The following is a 20,326-nucleotide window of genomic DNA, read 5'->3' as shown; positions in this document are numbered from 1 at the left end:
TCCAATTAGTGTGATACTGGGGAGGAGAGATATTAGAAGGGGAGGGAAGAAGTCACTAAAGAGAATGAGTGTAGGCAGGTAGAATTCAAGGAAGGTGGAATAGGAAAATTGAAAGAAGTGAGAAGACAAAAGAAAAAAAAAAGTGAAAAGAAAGAAAGAAGAAACGAAAAAAAATAAAAATTTAAAACCAACAAAAAAAAAAAGAAAAAAAGAAAAAATTTTATAATGATAGTAAAAAAATGGAAATTAAAGTTTAAAAAATAATAGTAATACTAATAAAATAAAAAGAATTTAAAAAAATTGAAACCATTAATAGGAACGTTAAATAACAACAACTACATCAACAACAAAAAGTGAAAATAAAATAAAAAAAAATACTAATAATAATCATTAAAAAATAATAATAATAATAATAAATGCAGTCTTATAGCTCGATTAACTTCTCATCCAGTTGGTGGAGCTATGCCCACTGGGCCAGGCTTTTCTTCTTGATAGGTGGGAACCAATCACTGTGCCTCAGCTCTTCTTCCCAGACTGTGTGGGTCTCTAATCCTGAGTGCCTAGGGCCTTCTCTTGTGGTTCCTCAAGCCAGGCCCCGCTCACCTGTGACACTCACCACAATACTGACTACACGCCAGGTCTGCTGCTCCTGGGAGCCCTGTTTTCATGGGTGCCTGGGCACACCCTTTCTGTTTGCCTCCCTCAGACCCTAAGTTTGTAGGGCTTGGGGCTGAGGGCCCCCAGCGAATTTGTTTGCCCTCAGGTAGCAGCAACTCCCCTGATAGCTGGTGCAAGGGACCTGTTGTCAGCACTGGTGATAGCAATAGCTGGGAGTCCTGCGCCGCTAGTTCTGCGTCACTCCTGATTCCCTGGGTCTGGCTGTGGTGCTCAGTTGGCTTTTACCTCTTTGAGTTCAGGCGGGCCGACTAGTTATTTCAGCGGGATCATTAGTGTTGAGTCCATGAAGCAGGCGAACCTGAGCTAGAATGCAGCCAATTCGGGCTCGGTGTGTTCTGAGAAGGCTAGACCGTTCGCCCGGGGTCCACTTCAGCTCAACCGTGCCTAGTGGTCCTGAGCGAACAGTATTTTGACAGTTTACTTCTCCCTATGCCCGTGCAACTGAAGGGGTTAGAGACTTGATCTCTCCGCGTCCGCCGCCATGTTGGATCATTTAGATTTTAAATTGTCACTCATCTTATCAGCTGTTCCATTTTACTCGGTTAAGAGTCTGTTCTAAGGTGCTCCGAGGAAAGCGGTGGCGGCAGCGGCGGTGGCTGCAGCGGCGGCGGTGGTGGCGGCAAAGCTGTGGCCTTCGGGACCCCCGTGGAGGGGGTGCGGGCTGGGGGAGGGGAGGCAGCGCCTCGGGGCCCGCGCGGGCCGGGTACTGGGCACGCGAGAGAGCGGGTGGGGTGGGGGAAAGAGATTGAGATCTAGATTTAGGGAGTGAGCGTGGGAGGAGAGATGGCGGGGGAGAAGCGAAGCGGAGAGGCGGAGAGGGGAGTGAGAAGGGGCCCAGGGAGCCCGGCAGCTCGGGGGCTGCAGCCTTACTGCTCGAGCTGAAGTCGTGGCGGATTCACTCCATCTAGGCCCTTTTCTTGACACGGTGCTGAATCCTTGTCGACAGATGTCCTTTGATGATCTTTACTTCTTCTTTTAAGAAGCAGCAACATACGCTGCGGCGGAGGTGGCGCGGAGCACAGAGCGGCTCACTCATTCCCAGCCGCCATCTTCCTCCCTTCCTTGGCTATTTATTTTTATTTTATTCTTTATTTTAGGGTTTATCTTTTCAGTGATCCAAACATATAATTCAGCCAGTGTATCAGGTCATTGGTCTTTATTTCCAGGTCTTTTTTCCTTGCTCTTCCCAAGGCCAGGAAACTCCAAGGTTTATTCATCTTCTTCATGAGTTTATCAGAAGTTGTTTTCAGCTTCTCATCCTCTTAACTGCCTCTATCCGAATTGTCTGATACCAACAGAGAAAATAGCCTCAAATGATAGGCTCATCTGTCTTTCCTTCTTACATGAGTTTCAGACCTGGTCTCCTGTGCCTTTAAGCATTTTTTTTTAAGTTTTCTACATTTTCCAGTGGATTTTAGAAGGAGGTTTGTTTTTGAGCTACCTAATCTCCCAGATTGCCTTGCAATGTTATATTTAGAGCCTTTGCCTATGCTGTTTCTTCTGCTTGGGGAAAAAAAACAAAAACAAAACAAAACTACTTCCCTAGTATCCCTAAATCCCAGTTTATAATTTACTCATGCTTTAGATTAGGAGTAGTTTCTCAGAGATGCTTTCACTGCCTTCCTGACTGGAATAGGACCTGTTGTTATAACATCTGATAGCACTATCTACAATGCCTGTGTTGTCCTTGTAGTTTATAATTGTATATTTATTTGTGTTTCCATTTTATTTAATGTTTGTTTTCTCAGTGGAACTCAAGGTTCTTAAGAAGGAGGATTATATATATTTTTTCTCAGTATAGCCACAAGTTATGAGTTAAAGGGAATATTTATTCCTTTGTTATATATTTCCTTATAGGTTAAATATATAGATAGGACATTGAATGAGATGTTTGAAAATGACAAAGAAAGGAGGAGATTATATCATTTTTGGGTCCTCAGAAGATAGAAAGGGTGTAATTTATTTGTTTATATTTTATAAGGTTATTATGAGATATTTTGACATATTAAAAGTACAAGGAATTTTATAATTCACTTTAACTATACTTACCACTCCAATTAAGTAATAGACAATTTACATTTATAAAAAAATATAGTCCACTAGATACAAACATACCTGTTGTCAGTGATTACTTTGGCTTTTAGATTAAAATAACTTGTTTTTGTTTATTATTAAATTGTTTACTTAAGGAATTTTTTCTTTAAACTCTCAGATGATACAGCAGTGTTCGAGTTGATACAGCTAGTTCCACCAGGTACTGTATGACTTATTTGGTAAAGTAATTGATATGGGAAATCATTTCAATGAAGTATTTTTTAAAAAATCTCATCTTTTCTCCTTCTCAAATTAAAAACAAAGTTGATATTTTACCATTGGTTCACTATGTGTAAAATGCCAATGGGCCAAAATAATATAGAAAGATTGACATAAGATTGGTACTTAATAATATAGAGAGACTGACATAAAAATTGGTACTTAAGCCCATTGTTCTGAAATTGGATAAATAACAATAATTGAAAACGGAATGTAACCTGTTAACATTCTAGGATATTTTAGTCAGTCATTAAAAATTGTTTTTGAGATTTTTCTAAAATATATATATTTTTGATAGTCAATTAATCCAGCTTTTGTGTGTTGATTATTATTGAGAATGGAGGGGAATATATCCTTAGTTATATAGTAAGCCTAGATCCCTGGATAAGATACATCATTAAAATAGATGCTAGTTTTATTTCTGATTTTGAGGAGAAATCTGTATAATCAAATCATTATTTTATGTGAAAATCAGATGTATATTATTAAATGCTAGTAACCTGAAAAGTTTAAATATTACATATATACCTAATTCAGGTAGCCACAAATTGTACAAATTATGCAATTTTTTTTAACAGATAGGCAGAAAGGGAAAAAATGGGAGATAGAAAAATTGTAGAGTGGTAATTACATTTTAGATGTATAAATGTCACACCAACTATTTATTTATTTATTTATTTATTCATTTTGGTACCAGTAATTGAACTCAGGGGCACTCAACCACTGAGCCACATCCTCAGTCCTATTTTTATTTTATTTAGAGACAGGGCCTCACTGAGCTGCTTAGCACCTCACCATTGCTGAGGCTTGCATTGAACTTGCCATCTTCCTGCCTCAGCATCCCTAGCCTCTGGGATTACAGGTGTGTGCAATCATGCCAGGCCCAACTTTTAATTTTTATTTCTTTATTTATTTTAAAAATATTTATTCTTAAGCTTTAGGTGGACACAATATCTTTATTTTACATTTATGTGGTGCTGAGGATTGAACCTGGTGCCTTGTGCATGCTAGGAGAGCATTCTACCACTGAGCCACAACCCCAGCCCCCAACTTTTTATTTTTAAATGGATTTTTTTCTAGGAACTCGTAGGTATGCACCAAGTTTACATGAATAGCCCCATTTTCTTCAAGCATGGAGTTGAAAAGAATTGCTAAAATATGTAGTATATTTCTGAAATTGAAAACATGTTAAAATATTTAATATGTGTCTAATTTTTCTTTCATAGAAGATAAACATGGCCCTGGAGCAGGTATCTAATAAGACATCAGGCAATATATATATATGTTATACTTGATGATTTGGTTTCTAAATAGAATATTTTGTTATAATTTGAATCATAGGATATCTTTCTTGTAGTGGGTGAAACACTGTCTACATATGATGAAAATACAAGAGACTTCATGTTCCCGGGTCCAAACCAAATTTCTGGACACCATGATTCAAACCGCCAGGTTACCATGAGGAGGATTTCTGGTCTACGAGTAAGTGCTAACTATTTTCTGAATCAGTTTTTGTTATGTATTTATAATGCATTAATTAAAAAAATAAGAAAATAGAAGACTAGTAGAATAGAGGAAAGGGAACGGGGGAGGTAAAGGGGAAGTACAGAGGACTGAAGAAGTATCCAATAAATTTGTACAATTATGTCAAAATTAGCCCCAATATTAACTATAGCTATTAACTATATTAACATAAAAAAGAGCCAACATATAGCATATACCACCTTCAATGTGCAGAACTAACTCAAAGTCTAATTTTGTTTAAAACTTAATTTTTAAAATAAAATTGTTATTTTAAACATCACAAAATGTAGTGAAAATAATTTAACAAAACTTAGGCTTGTATAACTCTATATTTCCAAGTATTCATATAGTCTTATATTCTTCTGATCTCTGTTCCCCTCCCACTATCCCCATCCCATCTGTCTCTCTGTCTTTCTTTTTTCTCTCTAATAAATGATCAACAAATATGTGAAAGGATATTCATCTCATTAGCATTTAGGGCAATATAAATTAAAACAACCATATGAGTTTACTTTTATAGCTGTAAGGTTGGCAAAATGTAATAACTCTGATATCAAAAGTATAAAGAATTGAAAACTTTTGTGTACAGATATGCCCTGAATATTGAACAAATCAGAATTCAAAATTATCTAGTGAAGACAAAGATTCTCATACATATAAACTTCTAGGTTTATACCTTACAAATACAAGAGACTTAAGAATTTTCACTTGAATATTGTTCATGGTAGTGAAAAATGGAAATAATGAAATGTCTGTTAGTAGGTATTTGTATGGATTAATTGCAATATGTTCATGAAGTGGAAATATATATTCATTCATGTAAAATTACAAGCTGGATTAAATCACAGGTTACTCTCCTATTGTTTCCTATAACTTGCTTTAAGTTTTTTTGGATGATTTAAAAATATTTCTATCCCTGAAAGTAGGCACAGAGAAACTGAGAGAAGAGCATTTTATTCAAATGAGATAAAGAAAAATGTTGTTTAGCTTGAAATTATTTGGACTGATATTTTTTATACTAATTTTAGAAAATTTCAGACTGGTCTGAATAAGGAAACCTGGGTGAAATATGAGCCAATATAATGAATAAAGTAATTTTTCTTGTAAGTCTAGGTTTATGATATGCTTTATTCAAACAAGTATCAGTATCACCTTACTGAAAGCATAAAAGCTGACCTATTAGCAAGACTATGAACATATGCCTCCTTTGGGATAATTTCAGTGTGTGTTTGCAAGCTTCTCTACTGTAGAAGTCTTAAAGAGTGTTCCTAGAATCATGTTGAAATCCACAATGAAAAAATCAGTATATTGAAAATTTATGGTCTTTTCAAAGTAATTATTATACCAATATGGTAATATAAACTTAAGCATGTAGATTATTAACATGGATTTATCTTTCATCACTTAATTCAAATTATTTTTTAATGGATATTTAATTTTATTTATTTATTTATATGCGGTGCTGAGGATTGAACCCAGGGTTGCACACATGCCAGGCAAGTGCTCTACCACTGAGCCACAACTCCAGCCCTTCAAGTTACTTTTGCATATATTTGGAAGCTGTTATATTACTAAGACAAAAAGTATACAAAAATTAGGGCTTCTAATAATGGCAATGTAAAGTTTGACAATTTTTCCCTCCACATAAAGGAGGGTTTCTGGTCTACGAGTAAGTGTCTATAAAACTGGACAAAATTGTCACTAAAAACTTCAATGACAAGACAACTGAAATTTCATGCTTGAAAAACTATTAAAGTATTAGGTAAAAATAGCAATAGTTTCTGGTGTTCTTGCTTGGGATACTCATATACATTGCTTGTCAGTACGTATTGTAAATTCCCTGGCCTAGGGATGAACACAATACCCAGCAGTTTTGCTGCCAGAGGGATCAGAATTAATTTTGGGAAGTGAGATTATGAGAATGGTGTTGTCAGCTAAACATTGTGAATTCAGTTGAAAGCAGATGAAGAAACCCCACATTTTACTGGGCCAATTGCAATTCTTATTGGAGTGAGCAGCAGCACACCTTTAGGAAGTTAAGGAGGAGATCCTAGAAACAAGGAACCAATAAAAGGCTGGCTGTAAAGCTCTGATTGTACAGGAGAGACAGTAAGAGTCCAGGAACAAGTGTAAGCCAAGATAAACTGGCTGTTCCTTTGAATGCATTTCATAACCTATACACAGAAAGTCAACAGAGGGTCAAAGACTATGGGTTCATTGGATTACTACTACTTAATTATGCATATGCAGTTAAGATTCCTAGAAAGAATATAAAAATATAAAAAGGCACATTTATAAACTGAAGACAATTATAAATCCAGCCATATCAATAATTATATTTAAATATTAATGAAAAAATGGTCCAATCCATAGTTTGTTGCCCTTGCAGGCACCATGCACCCTTTTTCAGAATTCTTGTGATTCTGCATCATTTCCTGTGAGACCCAGGTTTTTCTTCTGAACTCATCCATGGGGCAAGTATTCAGACCACATCTGGGATTAAATCCTGGCATTGTAATGGACTATCTCAGAAACCTTGGGCAAAGCACAGTAGCATGTAGGTGTTACTGGATTCTTGGGTGGACTAAGGTAACCTTATAAATGATTACAGCAGAACTCTTAGTGAATGTTGGTTATCAACATGGTAGCTGTGGATATCAAGGGATAGTGATGATGCACTGGCAATGATAATAATGGTATTTTCTCCCTAAACTGCACTCCATAAAAAAGAATCTGTGACATTCTCATTTTTAAATTTTAACTTTTACCACTGTCACTTGTATGGAGTAGGTACTTAATAAATGCCTCTATATTGAACTGACTGAATGAATTGCATTTTGTTGTAAACTTTATAGAGAAACTGACATTTGAGATGATATAATGTTTTATTTTATTTATTATTTTGGTAAGTTATGGTGACCAGTTGTTTGAACAAATCCTATTCAAGGTATTATCGTAAAGGCATTTGGTAGACATGACTTGTATTTACAATCAATTGACTTTAAATAAAAGGTATTACTTTTGTTAATGTGGGGGGTTTTATTCAATCAGTTGAAGACATGTAGAGCAAAAACTATCATTTTTCTGAAGGAGGGATTCTGCCTCAAGATTGTATCAGAACTACTACCTGAATTTCTACTCTGCCAGCCTGCTCTACAAATTGCACACTAAAGATTGCACATTGACTTTTTCCTGAGTATTCATCTTGTCAACCTTCCCCATGAATTTTGGATTTGTTATCTCCAACATAGCTCTCATATAAAGTAATTCTTTAAGATAAACCATTTTTTCTCTATATATAAAACAAATATATATATATATATATATATATATATATATATATATATATACAGTCCTTGTGTGTGTTAGCTTATAATCACTGGGTTCAAAATATCTGACAAGACCAACTTAGAAGAGGAAAGTTTAAAGTTTATTTTGATTCATGATTTCCGAGGTCTTAGTTCATGGTCAGCAGACTCCATTGCTCTGGCCTGAGATGAGGCAGAACTTTGTGGTGGAAGGGTATGACTTAAGAAAGCTGCTCAGTTTATGGCAGCCAGAAAGCAGAGGGCCAGAGAGAGGATAAACTCTTCCAGAGCATACCCCCTTTGACCTAATTCCTCCAACTAGATCCTACTCCCTTGGCATCAATGAATTAAATCCACGATAAGAGAGTCCCCATGATCTAATCTCTTCCCCAAAGCCCTGCCTTTAAGCACATGAGACTTTGAGGGGACAGTCCAGATCCAAACCATCAGGTTCTTTTAGTTCTATTTTTCTGGAGCTACAGGTAGAGCTGGGCTTTAAAAGGTCAGTAAATAAAATAATGCTAAAATATTAATTGAGTACTTTCTATGTGACCAGCAATATATGGGTAGAGTTAAAGTGATAAATCACAGTTCAGGCAGTGATAATATAAAATACAGTCATGTACTGCATAGCAATGTTTCAGTCAATGATAGACTGCTTATACAATGGTGGCCATACCATATGACTAGGTATGCAGTAGGCCATACCTTCCAGTTTGTGTAAGTATACTGATTTTTCACTCTATAAAATTGCCTAATGCACATTACTAAGGATGAAGCACCATCATAGTAGCACATGACTGTATATCCAGAAATTCTTTGTTACTCTTCTCTTCCAAAGACAGAAATAGTCCCATTCCTATTAAGTCATTGTATCTTGTGACTAAGAGGTATAAGACTAGCTCATTAAAGCACTGGGACTTCTTCCTTGCTCTCTGGGATCACCCACTCTGGTGGAAGCCTATTGTGGTATGCAAGGACACTCAAGCAGCTCTATGGAAAAGACAGAAGCTGGAGGGATTTTTTTATAGTGTTTGTGAAAACTTGAGGGTCCTTGAAGAAATTGTCAGATAAGCATTTGCAGGAAGTGAGGATGATTATTGGAAACTAGCAAAACAGGGAATTCTTGTTTTGTAATGACAGAATGTTTAACAACACATTTGTCACCTGCAATAATGTGGAATGTGTAAAGGATATTTTATGAAATAGGTGTCTTTCCAAAGAGGCTTGTAGACAGACTGTTAGAAGGGTTTTCTGGTTTCTTTTTGGTATTTAAAGCATAATATGAGAGGAGAGGGAGAGAAGCAAAAGGAAAGGCTGTTTTTAAAAAGATGTAATTTAATGTTTCCAATTTTACCAACTTTCTCATTAGAAGATAATACTAAAATTAAGAAATGACTTCTGAATAAAAATTATTTCAGGCCACTTTCAGAAAAATATGTTCTAATAGTAAAACTGAAGATAAAAACTACAAAATCCTCAATTAAACCTCCAGAAAGATCCAGCACACTGCCTTAGAAAATCACTTAATCAAACATAGATTTTCTTCTATTTTTTTAATCCCCTTTTATTTTGAATTAGCCACAGCATATTAGAATATTCGACCTTTGACTTTCAAAGACTAGCTTTTTCATTTATCATGGTAGTCCCCAGTTCCATTGATTTACCACCTAATGGCATAATGTCATTTTTCTTTATGTCAAATATACCACATTTCATTTATACATTCATCCATTGAAGGAAAACCTAGACTTGTTGTATAGCTTGGATATAGTGAATTGTGCTGTTATAAACACTGATGTGGCTGCCTCAGTGTAGTATACTGATTTTAAATCCTTTGGATACATACCAAAGGTTGGGATAACTGGTCATATGGTGGATCATATGGGTCATATGGTGGTTCCATTCAGTGTTTTGAGGAATCTCCATACTGTTTTCCAGAGTATTTGCACTAATTTTCAGTCCCACCAACAATGTATGAGTGTACCTTTCCCCCACATCCTTGCCAACATTTATTGTTATTTGTATTCTTAATAATTGCTTCTCTGACTGGAATGAGATGAAATCTCAATGCAGTTTTTTAAAAAAAATTTTTAAATTATACATGGACACAGTATCTTTATTTTGTTTATTTTGTGGTGCTGAGGATCGAACCTAGGGTCTCACATGTGTGAGGCGAGTGCTCTACCACTGAGCCACAACCCCAGCCCTCTCAATGCAGTTTTAATTAGCATTTCCCTAATTCCTAGAATGTTGAACATTTTAGAAAATATATTTGTTGACTATTTGTATTTCTTCTTTTGAGAAGTGTCTATTCAGTTCTTTTGCCTGTTCATTGATTTTTTGACATTAAGTTTTTTGAGTTATGTAAGGAATAATAATAAAGAGGATACAGAGACAAGGCACAGAGGCAGGGATGGTGGCAGAGTGGCTGAGAGACTAAGCTGCCAAACTTTATTTATATTAATAGGTTACATTAGGTCATTAGTTCCATAACTACATATTGTTTAGAGTATCAGTAAGGTTGCTTATTCTGCAGTTACATTTCACAGTTACAGTATGCAATGTTATGACCTTTGTGCAGTTCTCAAGAAAGTCCATTGTCTGATGTTACTGTTAGGCAGACATATCTAGGAGCACCAGAGCTTGATGAAACATTGTAGTTGTCTAGCAAACAAGTTCCTTCATTCCCAGGAGCTATGTGCCTGCAATCAAGGTGAAGGCTTGATGAGGCTCTAACTCACAGGCTTCTTAGGGCATTGCCATACCAGCTAGTCATTGCACATATATTAGCTATTACTAGATCCTAAGAGAGATTGCACAGCAATCTAAGGTGGGAAACAGGGTGCCTGTTACCTCCCAGGAGTTTGCTTACCAGGGAACTCTTCTCTGTAGATTTCCATGGTCAGAATCCCTACAGAGTTCTTTGTATATTCTGGATATTGATATCCTATCTTCTGAGGAAAAAAACAAAACGAACAAAATAAAACAGAAGAAGACCAGTGGAGTAGAATGAAAGGGAATGAAGGAGAGTGAGGCAGCATGGGATAAGGAAAGAACAATGAATGAATTTCATTGATTTTCCCTTATACATATGTGAATGTGCCACAGTGAATCTCACCATCATGTATATTCACAAGATACTAATTTTAAAAAAAAAACTAAGTATATAGTAGACAAATCAGTAAAGGGAAGGGAATAGGGGAAGGAAGAAGGGGAGAGAAAGGGGAGGTATTGGGACTGAATTACAACAAATTATATTCCGTGATTTTATAATCATGTCAAAAAGAATTATTATATATAATTAAAAGAATCAAAAAACAAAACATAGATTTTCTAAGATGCTTAAGAGCATTGTCTCTCAGTAACCTCAGAAGGATAACAACAGAAGGGTGTGGCACTTGTCTTAAAAAAGAAAGAAAGAAAGAAAATGTAAAACATAAAACAGCATTGTGTTGGCAAAAATGCCACTAATTTGATCTGAAATGAAGAGAGACATACAAAATGAAAATGCTTTTGTAACTTCAGTGTTCTTTTGATAGAACCCAAGCTCAGAACACTTCATAGCTTTATCTATATCCTGTTTCAAATTAATATGAGTCAGATAATGGAAGAGGCAAGAATGTCATACCAAGTACCATGGATATTTCTGAGTAGTAGTAGGATTAAGTCCTAATCGAGGAACTTTAAAAATTTTTCTGGCTGGATTTCAGAATTGTTATGGACCAGTGATCCCTGTTTACCTCTTGGTTTTTTTTTTTTTTTTACTTTTTGAACAAGAATATCTATAGTAATTGCCTTGTGCTTGCTATACTTATGTACGTTGAATATTTGTGTTGTAGATAATTGTAGTTTGTAGGTCATCTGATGGTGAAGAACTATATTTTAGGAGCTGTTCTGAAAGGCACCTGAAGAACCTTACCTATACCAGGATATTATTTATGTGCCAACAGTGTGGATTTCAAGTTCGCATTGTAAAATGATAAGAATACATTTCTTCCTCCTTTTTTTTTTAGTCTATGAAATAAATGTATTTTTTGGTCAGAGGACAGACTGGTGGTTTTAGACCTATGGACATTTTTTTTTTAATATTGGGACACTTTACAACTTAACTACATTCCCAGTCCTTTTTTAAAATTTATTTTTAATTTTGAAACAAGGTCTCACTAAGTTTCTAGTACCTTGCTAAATTGCTGAGGCTAGTCTCAAACTTGACATCCTACTGTTTCAGCCTCCAGAGACACCGGGATTACAGGTGTACACCACCCTGCCTTGCAATCCTATTCACAATTTTTTTGATAAGTCCTCCACTGAAAAGGTAACCAACTCCTCTGTCCTTGAGTATGGTCTGTACTTAATGAATCTAAAAAGGAAAGTGGAAGTAACAGTATTTGTCTTCTGAGTCTGTTCATTATAGCTTTCTTCTTGCTTTGCCATGGATCATTCACTTTGGGGAAACCAATCATTGTCATGAGGATACTCAGCAACAGTATAGAGATATAAATGATGAAAAGGCGAATCTTGCCCCCAAACTGCAAGGAGACTGAAGCTTCCATCTAACAGCCATGTGAATAAACCTCCTTGGGAAGTAGATTCTCTAGCACCAGTCAAACCTCCATATAACTGCAGCTCTAGTGATATTGTAACTACAATTTCAGAAGATATTCTTAGTCATAGACATCCAAATCAATCTTTACCAGATTCCTGATCATTAGAAAATATGTGAGATAATAAGTAATTACTAATGTTTTATACTGCAAGTTTTGGAGTGATACATAGTAATAGATAACTTACAAGCTGGTAGAGTAGATGTTATTAATAAAAGGTGTTTGCAGAAAACAAACTCTTAATTTGTATGCAATTTATATTTACCCTTCCTGTTATAGGTGTGATATTCGAAACTTTAAACTCGGTTTGTCACAGGTGGGGTTTGTATAGTCCATACGTAGAGGCCATGGTAAATGTCTGCTTCTCTCCCATTATATTAGAATGAAACTGCTCTGGGCGTGGGTGTTACTCTTTAATGTTTGGTTGTGTACATACCAAATATTTTCTCAGGTAATTGTGACTACCCCTTTGTCTCCACTTACCTCAGAACTGTGTTCAAGCTGATGAATTAGTAATAGAAGCCAAACTCTATAGACCTTAATATCTGCTATATTACAGGAAAAAAAGGTTGAAAGAATTGGTAGAGACTTATCTTTTATTTAAAAAACCCTGCATATCTAGAAGCTGTGATTTTCTTTAAGTTTTTAAATACTATTCAGAGTCTTTCTTTGATTAATTCATTGATTTATTCATTCTGTGAAATGGGCTATTGAACCTGGGAGCACTCTTCCACTGAGCTTTATCCCTAGCCCTTTTTATTTTTTATTTTGAGACAAGGTCTCACTGAGTTACCTTGAACTTACCATCCTCCTGTCTCAGCCTCCTGAGTCTAAAGTATTTGTTTTTTTAAAGTTTTAATTGACAATATTGTATGTATTTATGATATACAGTATGATGTTGATATATGTGTATGTTTGGAAAAACTAAATCTAATACACATATTGATTTTCTTTTTTAATTTTTAGAGTAGTTTTTTTCTTCAGTTTATTTTAATTTTATTAGTGTGTTATACTAGTTCAATTTCTTGATTATATAGTTAAACTTGTCCTAAGTTGTTAAAGTTAAAAGAACTGAAGTCCGTTATGTATAAAATCACATTTTTACCTTAATATTATATCATAATTTACAAATCTTAAAACATTTCAACAGGGAAATACTATGATACTGGTAAAAAGAATCTTAATTATTCCATAAAAATATAATCACTTATAATTAAATCATCATGGATAAAATACTTTCTAGCTAAAATTTGGCACTGCTGTATTGTTTTGATCTTTAATTAAAGTTCAAACTAACAAAGTCCTGGACTTGACAAGTAGTTGTTACTTTAAGCCATCACTAACAATTATCTATTTTAAATGGAAAGTCTAACAACTCTCTTTTTTCCCTCCCAGGGAATTGCTCCAAAGCTGGAATTTTCTACAACTTCAGTGATTACTGAATGTTTGATAAGTTCAAGGAAGTGCCGCACTCAGGTTAAAATTATTTATTTAAAGTATTGAATAATTTATTTGTTCATATTTATGGCTGTTTTGCAAACTTTATCTTGCTTTTTGGCTACAGTTCTTTTCAATTTCTTTTTTTAATCTTTAGTTTAAAACAATTAACTAAAGTATTTAAGTTTGGTTACATCTTATTAAATGTGAGAATGAAAAGCTTGGTACACATGATAGAGGTGCCAGGATATTTTTGCCTTCTCTATTTTTACTTAATGGCTTATTATTATTTTTTTTAATGCAAGGAAATTAGGCTGCCAGAAAGGTGTTGGGAAAAGATGTCTTGTAGAATATTAGACTGGAGACTTCTAAATCTCTTATATAAGTTACAGATTCCTGTATGAAATTTCAAGGATAACTTTTAGCAAATGTGACAGAAGTTCTTAGACTGTTATATGGGTGTTTAGTGCAGGTAGTTTCTTGAATGTCTTGTTCCCTGAGGGACTGTTACTCAGTTTAGCGGCCATACTGGTGCTTCAAAGAATGAATGCTTAGACATTCTAGCCTAAATACCTTCTGTTTGTGAAAACTGCCTTTGATAAGCTAAGATATCCATTCTCGTCTAATTTCTAACTAAAAGGGTGGTCTGATGATGGACATACCACCTCTCTACAGGGTATCTAATAGTATCTAGGTACCCACTTGTACAGTTGCATTATGACTAGGTTAACTATGACATATCTGTGATGAAAGACCAGTAATATATGAAGCCCCGAGGATTCAACAGGCCAGTCCTGGGCCTATCATGGAGGAGTAGGATGTTCGTTTTCTGTACCACCAGTTTTTAAGTAAATTTTGCTAAGGATGATAACTACCATCTAAGCCCAGAGAGGTAAAGTATAGCCATAGAATTATTATTGTTGTTCTTATTTTTTGAGAGGGGGGGTCCTCATCATCATGCTCAGGCTTATCTCAAATTCCTGGACTCAAGCAATACTCCCACCTTACTCTCTAAAGCAGTTTGGACTACAAGTGTGAGCTACCACACTGGGCTTTAGATATAGATTTATTTTGTTTAGCAAGATATTTAGTATTTCAGAGTCATACTATAGTTATTTATTTCTTACATACAAATTGAACACATCTATTAGGTACCTAAAAATCTGTTTGCCAATTACAGAGATGTTTTACTTTTTTTGAGGTGTGTGTGTGTGTGTGTGTGTGTGTGTAAAAGAGAGAGAGAGAGAGAGAAAGAGAGAGAGAGAGAGAGAGAGAGAGAGAGAGAGAGAGAGAGAGAGAGAGAAAGAAAGAATTTATTTGTGTATACCAATGGTACCTGATACTAAACCCAAGGGCACTTTACCATTGAATAACATCCCCAGTCCTTTTTATTTTTTAATTTTGAGACAAGGTCTTTCTAAATTGCTGCTGTTCTCCATCTAATGGATGGGTAGGAAAGCCTTTTTTTTTCTTTTTAACTTTTTGTTTGAAGTATAATATCCACGCAGAAAAGTGTAGACTTTCTAACTGTACAGCTCGCTTAGTGGAAGAGCCCTTTCTAAATGCAAAGCCCTCACCCATCAGTAGTTTCTTTGCACTTAAAAACTAACATTTTTCATTGAAAATTATTGGCAATGTTCTCTCTCTCTCTCTCTCTCTCTCTCTCTCTCTCTCTCTCTCTCTCTCTCTCTTTTTACTTGGAATTTCATTGTTTTGGGGTATTTTTTGGTCAGGATGTGAGATAATAGGCTTCAATGTAAGACTTGTTTAAGAAAATTTAGCTTTAGGTTATAGATGTAGCTCAAGGGTAGGGCACTGGCCTAGTATGTGTGAGGTCCTAATTTCAATTCCCAGGACCCAAAACAAAAACAAAAAAACATTAAGAAAGTATGCTTTAGAAATAGATCTTCTGAGTTTGGGTTCTTTTTAAACCATCTCTAAAGATTAAGTTAGGGAATATATTCAATGTGCCTGGCATATAACATATCATTAATGAATTTTGTGACTGTTGATAAGGCCATTTTTTTAAAAAAAATAATTGAGATGTCTAGTTCATTGATGTAAAGGCAAGAAGGTTTTCAGGAGTTAAGAGTGGACAACCGCATTTCATGTCTCTCCTTAAACCAAATGTGCTATTGACCCTTTTGGCTAAAGGAAGCTACGTGGCCAAACAGGGATATCATAAGAGAAAGAGCTATCTTAGGTGTAGATACAAGAAAGGAAATTAGTCAGGCAGTCATTTTGTAAACAGTATAGCACAGCCCTAATTTAAATCTTATTAGGCATGAACAGAGTGCATTAAGGAATGAGTAGGATTTAGACAGCATTCGTTTTTAGTAGATACTATGTAGTTTATTATTTCCTCTAATGGTATGCAGCATTCAAAAACTTTAATGAAGAGAGAAGATATGGTTAGTTATTTAAGGTTTGGTATAATCAGAGTTGGGTATGTAAGAAGGAACTCTAAGTATTGCTAACAGGGATAATTATGAGGTCAGCTGGGTCTGGATACTAAAAAGGTATAAAGGACCACAGCAAATAGGACTAGGTACTGAGGAGGTTATGAAGGCAAGTAAAGACTCAGTGAAAGAAGTAGGTTGAGGAAAAGAGCTTTAGGTGAGCAAGAGATTTGAACAGTTGGGGGATGCTTTGGATGTGTGTATATTGATGAAATCCAAGATGCTGTAGAAGAAATAAAGCTGAGAAACAGGAACCCTAATGCCAAGATCTTTCAAAGATTGAGTGAATGTCTTAGTAAATCTCAGATTCATTCTAGTGCTAGAATCCTTTCTTCTATGAGTCAGGATGATATCATAAAGGTGGATGAGGGTAAAGAGAAAAATTCTGAACTTTTGAAGGCATTGAACAAAGTGGGAGAGGTCCAAGAGTTTAACAAGAACTACAGAAGAAAGAAACATGAAACAATTTGATGCAGATGGTCTGTATGAAATTCATAACACTTATTTTTCTATTTAGAAAAAATATTTTCCTTCCTATATACTATCTTATTTTTTAAATTAAAAAAATTTTAATTTTTTTTTTTTTTTGGTGCTGGGGATTGAACCTAGGGGTGCTCAGCCACTTTAGCCACAACCCCAGTCCCCCCTCTTTTTTTTTTTTTTTTTTTTTTTTTGAGATAGGGTCTTGCTCAGTTGCTTAGGGCCTGGCTTTGAACTTGCAATTATCCTGTCTCAGCCTCCTGAGTCACTGGGATTATAGGTGAGTGGCACACGCCCGGCCTATCTATTTTAAAAAGTTTATTTATTCTTCTCCCTTCTATTCAGATTAGTATTTTATTTGCTTAGACACTCTTAGCAAATAGGAAGTGCAATTGAAGAAGTACAGAAGGAGATAGTATTATTGGTTTTTACAAATGATTAAAGTTAGGAAAACATTTGAAGATTCTCAACTGTTCATTTTCTCTTAATTGAAAAGCTTCTTATAACATTAGATAATGAAGAAATCTGACATTACTTGTAATCCAACTATTAAGTCATAAAGACAGAATCTTTTAAAATAAAATGTTAATTCTAATAACACAACAAAATTAGAGGGGGGGGTTTCATTGTGTTGTCCAGACTAGTCTCAAATTCCTGAGTGCTTGCCATCCTCCTGACTCCACTCCCAAGTAGCTGGGGCTACAGACACTTGCCACCATGCCTGGCTAAAGTTTGCTTTATAACTTCAAAAAACTGACTGCTTCCCAGTTTACAACAACACAAACTGCTAGTTATTAAAGTTTATATGCTTTTTATACATTTTTTACTTTTATAAAAATATGGAATCATAATTAAAATGGTATGGTTATCTGTCATTTATCTGTAAAATTATAGCTTGGAAGGGCTCTTAAAATCCTTTCTACCTTATGTAACCAAAACAATACATTTCATTAAAATAGGTATAAAGTACTTCTTCAGATTCATGCTGTACATACTTACATGATTATAATAGGATGAATGAAACTTATTTTTCCAGTTTTCATAACAATTTCATAATAAACTAATTTGATATGTGTACTTTTAACAATATTAAACATAGTTCTTATAAATTGTATAGCCTATATATTTGAATATTTTAAATATAAATGATACCCAATGTTTGCATTAATATTTTAGTATACTGAAAAACAATTTTTTTCTGACATTGTTTCTTGGATTTTTAAAATGACTAAATATTGGGCTTTAATTTTCATAAAGTACTTCTTAGAAGGAATTTTGATACAATATACTTTATCAACCACTACACAAAGAGTTATCTTGTAGAATACTGATTTGACATCTCCCCAGGATTAACACAGGAAAGACTGATGATCCAGTTGGTTTTGATAGATTTTTTGGTGTCTTAGTTAAATTACTTTAAAAGTTTTTTTCTACTGTAGGATTTTAAAAAATATCTTCTGTCCAAGTTAATTTTTATTTTTTGTGTTTAGGATAAATTTATTTACCATTCGGCTCCAGTTGAAAAATCACACGGCAGACTGCAAAGTAGAACATCTAGATCACAAAAGAAAAAGTCCAAGTCACCTGAGAGAAATAAATATTGTGTAAATGCAAAAAGCTACGAACAGCCTACAATTTCTTCAAAATCACACTCTCCATCTCCCTACACAAAAAGACGCATGTGTGAGCTATCAGAAGACACCAGGCGGCGGCTGGCCCATTTAAATCTGGGGCCCTATGAATTCAAAAAAGAAACAGATAAACCTCCATTTGTGATTAGACATGTATGTACTCTCCTAAGCATTTCCATTTGAAACCGACCATATCTGTTGTGCCACTAGAATGTTTTTCTAAAATGTCTTTCAATTTCTAGTTTGTATTAATAATTCTTTCCTGAACTGGGTTAGCCAGTAATCTAAAATGAAAAATTAACATAAAAGAACATACTTTTTCAGTCTTTAAACCTGACAGAGATCAAGCTCCATTTTGAATGCCATGTTAACTCCTCTGAGTATCCATTTCCTTTCTTCTTATACAGCAGTTTAATAACTCTACAAATTGAACTTGGTTATCATTGACATTAACACCAAAATGAGACTAGGATTTTAAAGGAGGACCAAATATTCTTTTTTTTTTTTTTTTTTTTTAAGAGAGAGAGAGAGAGAATTTTAGTATTCATTTTTTAGTTTTCGGCGGACACAACATCTTTGTATGTGGTGCTGAGGATAGAACCCGGGCCACACGCATGCCAGGCAAGCGCGCTACTGCTTGAGCCACATCCCCAGCCCCAAATATTCTTTATGAAAAAGAAGACCCCCACCTACTCCAGCTTTTTAAAAGTTTTGTAATGGAAAGTTGGTGTCCTTTGAAATTATGTCCTTTGAGAAGGCTTTGTATAATGAATCTTTGATGCAAATCAGTGTTTGATAGGGATGCATAGGAAGGCCTATGTTGACTTAAGGGCAGGGTATACTGATCTTTCTATAGAAGCATGCTTTTCATATGGTTGAAATTTAGAACCTTGTTCCCTTGTAGTAGTCAAATGATTCTGGCTAAGTTTAAGGGTGTATAATTGGAATATTCAATAAAAGACTATCAGAATCTTCATAGATTTCTGAATTTTTATAAAGTGTTTTAACCTTAAAAGCAATTCTTTACCAAAAGCTTTCAAATTAATAAAGAATACTAAGTAATACATTACTATATATAGTTTCAAACCTCAAGATTTTTCTGTAACAGCAAGAACACATTTTGGATAGGTCTAAAATATTTTCAAGTCTCTAAATTCTAAAATTAGTTGATCCAACATATAAATATACTTCTTTGGTTACCTAATATTATGCTTTTTGAACATGCACCATCTGAAAGCTCAGATTTTTCTTTTAATGACAATTTAAATGTTCCTTAAGCAACATTTTATTCCACCTTTATATTTCAATTATCAATTCTTTATTCTTTTAAACCAAAGTAATGGATTTTTAACTGTAAAAAATAAAATTTATATTATAATAGATACATTTAAAAGATAATATTTTATTAAGGTTTTTATGATTACATTTGTCTGAATTTTATAGATTTTGATTATATGTTCTGGTCACATTTTTTGTTTTCATTTGATAAACATTCAAATTTTTTTTCTTTTTTCTTTTTTTATTACTATACAGTGGTAGTGTTTTGTTGTATAATTGATGGCAATTTTAGAATGACTTTCATTTTATGTCTACCCACAATTACAAATTAATTTGAATGAATGTGTTATATTCTAATATGAGTAAATAATACCATCTTAATAAAAGTATCTGTACAAAGTAACAAGTTTATTGGGTTACACATAAAAAATATTGGAGAAATGACTACTCTTAAATGTTTGTTTTATTATTACTTTTCATGGCAGTGTTAAAAATGAGTATTCTAATATTGCTTGGCATAAACTTTGCAATTTTTATTTAAGTGGTTTTTCCCTCACATTTTCTTTGAATAGAAGTACATTCTTCTAAGTCTACACTTAGACATTATTGAA

The 20,326-nt window shown here is 34.5% G+C and overlaps 1 protein-coding gene across 1 annotated transcript in view; it reads left to right on the top strand.

Annotated features, from left to right (window-relative positions):
• Spata6 (spermatogenesis associated 6) overlaps positions 1 to 20,326 on the top strand; it is a 121,382-nt gene that overhangs the window by 43,908 nt on the left and 57,148 nt on the right. Inside the window, exons 4-7 of the mRNA XM_077791295.1 lie at positions 2,891 to 2,932; positions 4,349 to 4,473; positions 13,826 to 13,906; positions 18,297 to 18,590. Coding sequence (XP_077647421.1) covers positions 2,891 to 2,932; positions 4,349 to 4,473; positions 13,826 to 13,906; positions 18,297 to 18,590 — 542 coding nt within the window. The remainder of the gene's footprint in view (positions 1 to 2,890; positions 2,933 to 4,348; positions 4,474 to 13,825; positions 13,907 to 18,296; positions 18,591 to 20,326) is intronic.

Source organism: Urocitellus parryii, chromosome 11 (genome assembly GCF_045843805.1).
Source record: "Urocitellus parryii isolate mUroPar1 chromosome 11, mUroPar1.hap1, whole genome shotgun sequence".
Lineage (NCBI taxonomy): Eukaryota > Metazoa > Chordata > Mammalia > Rodentia > Sciuridae > Urocitellus > Urocitellus parryii.
Note: the sequence above shows the minus strand (reverse complement) of the source record. Positions and strands in the feature narration are given on the sequence as shown.